The sequence below is a fragment of the Gossypium raimondii genome, chromosome 1 (assembly GCF_025698545.1).
Source record: "Gossypium raimondii isolate GPD5lz chromosome 1, ASM2569854v1, whole genome shotgun sequence".
NCBI lineage: Eukaryota > Viridiplantae > Streptophyta > Magnoliopsida > Malvales > Malvaceae > Gossypium > Gossypium raimondii.
This window is the reverse complement of record NC_068565.1, coordinates 29142323-29147276: the sequence shown is the minus strand read 5'-3', so window position 1 is coordinate 29147276 and position 4954 is coordinate 29142323. Positions and strand designations below refer to the sequence as shown.

Sequence of the window (4954 nt, the reverse complement as noted above, 5' to 3'; positions counted from 1 at the left end):
TTTTTTTTGTGCTTAAACCCCTCTTTTCTATTTGGGATGCCAAAATCTACTGAACCTAAAGATGGGTCTGAATCCGATACAAATTTATTCAAGATCTGTACTTTTTTCTTATTTTGGCCATATCTAGCAAACCCCATTTATCGTCCCTTCAATGTGATTCTCGTGACGAGGTTAGTTAGACCCTTGACAAGCATTCTAATGCTTGTTGCATTGGCTGCAACCTTAAGCTGTCAGATTGCTAATCCCCACTGCGGTGTCCTTACTATTTCAACTGAGTTAGAGTCAACTAGGGTCCTAATCCAACCCCCACAAACCCACATTTTTAACTCCACTCTGCTCAAGTTTTCATCTATTTATATAAGCGGAGCAAAATCCAAGCTTGAAAAAAAGTAACTATTGGGAAGGGACTCTCCTAGTCAAGGAAGGCAAAGGAGCTTTAAAACTTCGAGGAGCTTCAGTCATCATTATGCCAAATCCAGAAATTCTAGTGGATTATTGGTATTATTCAGGTCCCCAAACTAGTGCAGCTTTCCATTTTTTTCTCTTCTTCTTCTTCTCCTCTTCTTTTTCTTTTCTTCTTCTACTGCCTAAACCTTTTTTTTGATAAAATACTGACTAAACCTTAAACCTTTTTTTTGATAAAAATACTAACTAAACCTTAAACTGGTAATAAAAGGGGTTGTTTAAATTGGTGTTTAACGTCCAGCCGGCCGATTAATGATAGCTAGGAATCCATCAACTGCCATGTCACTTTTTCGTTATATCTGGAACAGAAAATGGTTAAAAGAACTGTTTTGTCATTTTCTGAAAGTTGAGTGACTAGATTGAAACCTGAGTGACTGTTTTGTCAGCTGCATCAAAGTTGAGTGATTGTTGGTGCAATTTACCCTTAAATAAAAAACGAAAGTTTAACCCATTGTACTTAGGCCTTGATCCAGCTAGACTTGTAAAATATTGATAGTATTGTCTTTTTTTTTTTCAAGCTCAATTTTCCTTTTTTCATTCTTCTTATGCAATTGCTTCGAACTCCTTGAAACAGGCTTTTGAACAAAATTTTGAATTCAACCCTTAAGTTGTTTGGATCTTGATATTGTGATCGACTCACTTGGAAAACTCAAATCCTTCATGTTTTCTGAGTCTTTCTAGTTGTCCAAGCTTGTGATGCTTGTACTAATACATGAAGATGAGAGGTGAAGAGTTATGATTTTAGTGAGCCATATTTGTTGGTCAATCTGGAAAGAAAGGTGTAACATGGTGTTTCATCAGCAACAACCGCAACTTAATAATGTTGTTCAAAGGGCTCTGCATGCTTTTTTTTTTTTTGAAAGTTTAAAGATTCTTGAGATGAATAAAGATGAGTAGCAGTCTAAGGAAAGAGTTGAATGTGAGTATTGAGAAAAGTCAAACGGGGAGTGGTTGAAAGTTAAACTGGGATGGGGCTTTGATGTAAAATCCAAGTTGGTATACGGCCGGTAATAAAGGACTGTGAGGGTAAACTCATTGATGGTGTTGGGAAAAGTGTTGGTTTGCAAGGTCCTTTGGAAGTTGAAGCTATGGTAGTGGTTGAAGGGGTTTCTTTAGGGGTTAAAAGAGATTGTAAAAAGCTTGTGGTTGAGACAGAGAATGAGTTGGTATATGATAGGATTCTAGGATAAAACAACGGAGGATTGAGGCTATGGCTTGTGATATTGAGATGATAAGAAGTAAGTTTCAAGACCTTTGCTTTAGAAAGGTTAGTAGAAAAGCCAATTGGCTAGCAGATTGAGTGGCTACTCAATACAAGAAGGAGATGCGTCTAATAAAATTGGGTGAATCAATCCCATCTCTTTTTGCAAACATTCTCAATAAAGATGGCCTCCCTGCTTCTCCAATTTGATGTTGGTTTGATGCTTTAAAATACTGAGTTTAAATGATAATTAAATTCTACTTATACGATATATGTTAAGTTGTAGATTTAATTCACGCTCTTTAATTTGATTCTCAATTGTTTTTTGGTGAATTAAAAGAAAAAAGCAAAGTCTTAACAACAACGCAACTAGTGCAACTTTAACCTAGGTCACACCTAGGGCAATGAACATCCTAGCCATCAAGTCAACACACAATACTTAGTACAAGGACTAAAAGCATAATTTGACCTATATTTTCATTTGTTTGAGATGGATGCCACTAGTACCAGCAATCTGCCACATCATTCGATTGTTGTAACTGCTGCTTAGTAGTTGGAGGTCCTGATGTTTTAGGATATCCTCTGAACCTGTCTTTCCCAGGTTTCGCTATTTCGACGTATATCATCCTGCCATCAAATACCTGATAAACATATAGAATCCATATTAAAACCGATGTAGAAATATTGCCTGCATACCGAAGTTGAAAAGATTGAATTCCACCAGAGTTCTCAAGCTCGGTTGATAAAAGTAACTTCGATGAAATAAAAGTTGTAAACGGTGGAATTCTGCTTCACTCAATGGGATGAAAGAACCAATGCTAAGTTTAATATACAAATATTGGGTCATATTTCACTACTACAATATAGGAATAAGTTGGAAGTAAAGAAAGGCAATATAGAACCTGTTGATCCATGTTCTCTACAGCCAGCAAGGCATCATTCTGAGAAGTATATTGAATAAATGCATATCCTTTTGATCTTTTTGTGAAGTCATCCTTGGCAATACTAACTGTTATAGATAAGAGTATAGTTACTAGACTTTGAAGCTTACATAACATTTAAGATGAAACATATCATCCATTCACTTCTTTGTTACAAAAGATGTCCCAATCACCTTCAGCTATTTGGCCAAAATTTTCAAATTCCTTCTGCAAACTGCTTTCTTTGGTAGAATATGGCAAATCTGCAGCAAAATACACCCAAAAGATGCCAAGATAAAAATGAGGGAAAGAAAAAAGAAAAGAACACAGCTCTAAAATACTAGATCAAAGAATATCTGATGGAGAAATTCATATAAGTTATCTTGCTTGTTATACCATCGAATCAATCTGATTTGACCGAAATGAAGCTAGGAGTAAAACACAAATTTTAAGACTATTGATGGTTTTGCTTCAATTTCCCTTCTCAATAATGCATTGCATCACCATAGATAAATCCATACTAAGCTCTTTAGGGATATGATTGTTCAACATGTTTTGAACATGGGGTAAAAAATCAGCTTCCGACTTTTGGCCTACTTTAAATTAATAGAAAAACTCCTTTAGTCTCTTTAAATTAATGGATAGAAAACGAAACCTTTTTCCTTTAAAATATGTGGCAGCCGAAATAGTAATCACAGTTACAGCTTGGCCTGCATACTCGTCTGGTCTGCATACTTGTCAACAGTGTTTCTTAAAATTGTTATGGCGTTGAACCTATCATGGTCCCATAGGTTACGGTATCAATAGAACTCACATACTAAAGGAACCTCTTCTAGTCAAAGCATGGAGATTGATGCATATGACTACCAAAACACAAAGCAAGACATGCTTTCCAAGATAGTATCAATGCTTTTCATTTTAATATATACATTCTTCAGCAGTCATCAATACAGGACCGGCCATCCTTCACTGTTCATGTATATCTCTTAAAGACAGTGATCTATGAGTGATACAAAGTAGTAAGCAAGAGCAAAATCACAAGGGTTTTCCCCTGTTGAACCACTTTTATTCCTAACCATTTTGCACAGATTTCATCATCAGAGGAACAAATAAAATCAATACCTTGCAGTGCATTTCTCAAATTGCAAAATTCAAAAAATCAAGAATCGATTTATCTCTTAGCACAAGGAGAACTTAACAAATGAAGTTACTTTATAGCTTTTTCAAGCATACCAATAGCACTCTCTCGAGTCTAAACCCTTAGAACACTGTCAACTGTAGTAAAATTAACGATCAGGGAAAGTGTTTTCGAAGACTAAAGAGGTCTATTCCCGATGGCATATAAATTGAAAAGAAAACCCATTTGAAGAGATAGTTATTAATATGAAAATTACAAGTAAAAACAGTGATAGTAAACAAAGAGAGAGAGGGAAGTTTACTTCTAACGAAGATTCTGCTTGCAAGAGGATAGTTAAAGAGCGAGGCTCTTAGGCTGAGGTTGAAGCTTTTATGGAATCGATATTTTAGGGAGATGGGTGAAGGGTAAGAAAGTGTTAGGGTTGTCGGCCACATGGAACTGCACTTCATCAAATCCACAGACTAAACCCCTCTCATTTTCATTGCAAAGGCAGTGCTTATGAGTTTCAACTCTCAAGCATCACAATCCGACAAACTAAAACGCTGCGTTCCATACAACTCTTCATCTAATCCTAATTAATATTTAATAGTTTTTAGTGTTTTTTTTAAGGATGATTGATGCTTACTTTACTCTAATCCATCTTTTAACCATCGATTTTTTTTTTGAATAAAACGATAAACTTATCTTTTATTAGTTAGTTATTATTCTTTTATTTGTTATCTTCAATCTTTATATTTGATAAATTTTATTAATTAAAATAATAAAATTTTAATTGATTGTAAAAGTTTAATTTATTAGTTGAGTTTACTCTCGGCGACACGAACCAAACACAAAAAAAAAAAATGTAATTACTTTCAATAGGAAAGTAATCTCTCTCAATAAAAGTTGACAAATATCATAATTCCCCAAAATAAAATTTATTTTTAGATAATAAATTCCCAAAACTTTTGGCAAGATAACGGTATATCAAACTTATGATTTTAACTCAATCGGTGCTATTTATCTATAGAGAGATGTATAAGAATCATGTTGAACAAACCCTTATAAAATAATACTATTTAAAAAGGAAACACCCTCTAGTCTTCCTAAAAGGAGGGTGACAAACCCTCTTAATTTCCCCTTAGGCTTATCACCCCTCGCATGCTATGTAAGTTAGATTGAGTCACTCATGTATTGTGTCAATTATATATGATTCCTAAATTTTGATCCAACACTTTATAATTTAATTTA

The 4954-nt window shown here is 34.5% G+C and overlaps 1 protein-coding gene across 1 annotated transcript; it reads right to left on the bottom strand.

Annotated features, from left to right (window-relative positions):
- Positions 1-1946: 1946 nt before the first annotated feature.
- On the bottom strand, positions 1947-4217 carry LOC105785540 (organelle RRM domain-containing protein 1, chloroplastic). Its single transcript, XM_012611643.2, has 4 exons — positions 4026-4217; positions 2781-2849; positions 2569-2675; positions 1947-2307 (listed from the first exon to the last, which is right to left on the bottom strand). Exons 1-4 carry the CDS (start codon positions 4171-4173, stop codon positions 2167-2169), a joined length of 465 nt encoding a protein of 154 aa, XP_012467097.1. The 5' UTR covers positions 4174-4217; the 3' UTR covers positions 1947-2166.
- Between the last annotated feature and the right edge of the window lie 737 nt (positions 4218-4954).

Excerpts from the sequence above, each read along its gene's own strand:
- LOC105785540 (XM_012611643.2), bottom strand. The coding sequence starts at position 4,173 with ATGAAGTGCAGTTCCATGTGGCCGACAACCCTAACACTTTCTTACCCT. Across the intron at positions 2,850-4,025 it reads AAGCAGAATCTTCGTTAGAA|ATTTGCCATATTCTACCAAA; the intron begins GTAAACTTCCCT and ends ATTTTGCTGCAG. Across the intron at positions 2,676-2,780 it reads TTTTGGCCAAATAGCTGAAG|TTAGTATTGCCAAGGATGAC; the intron begins GTGATTGGGACA and ends TATCTATAACAG.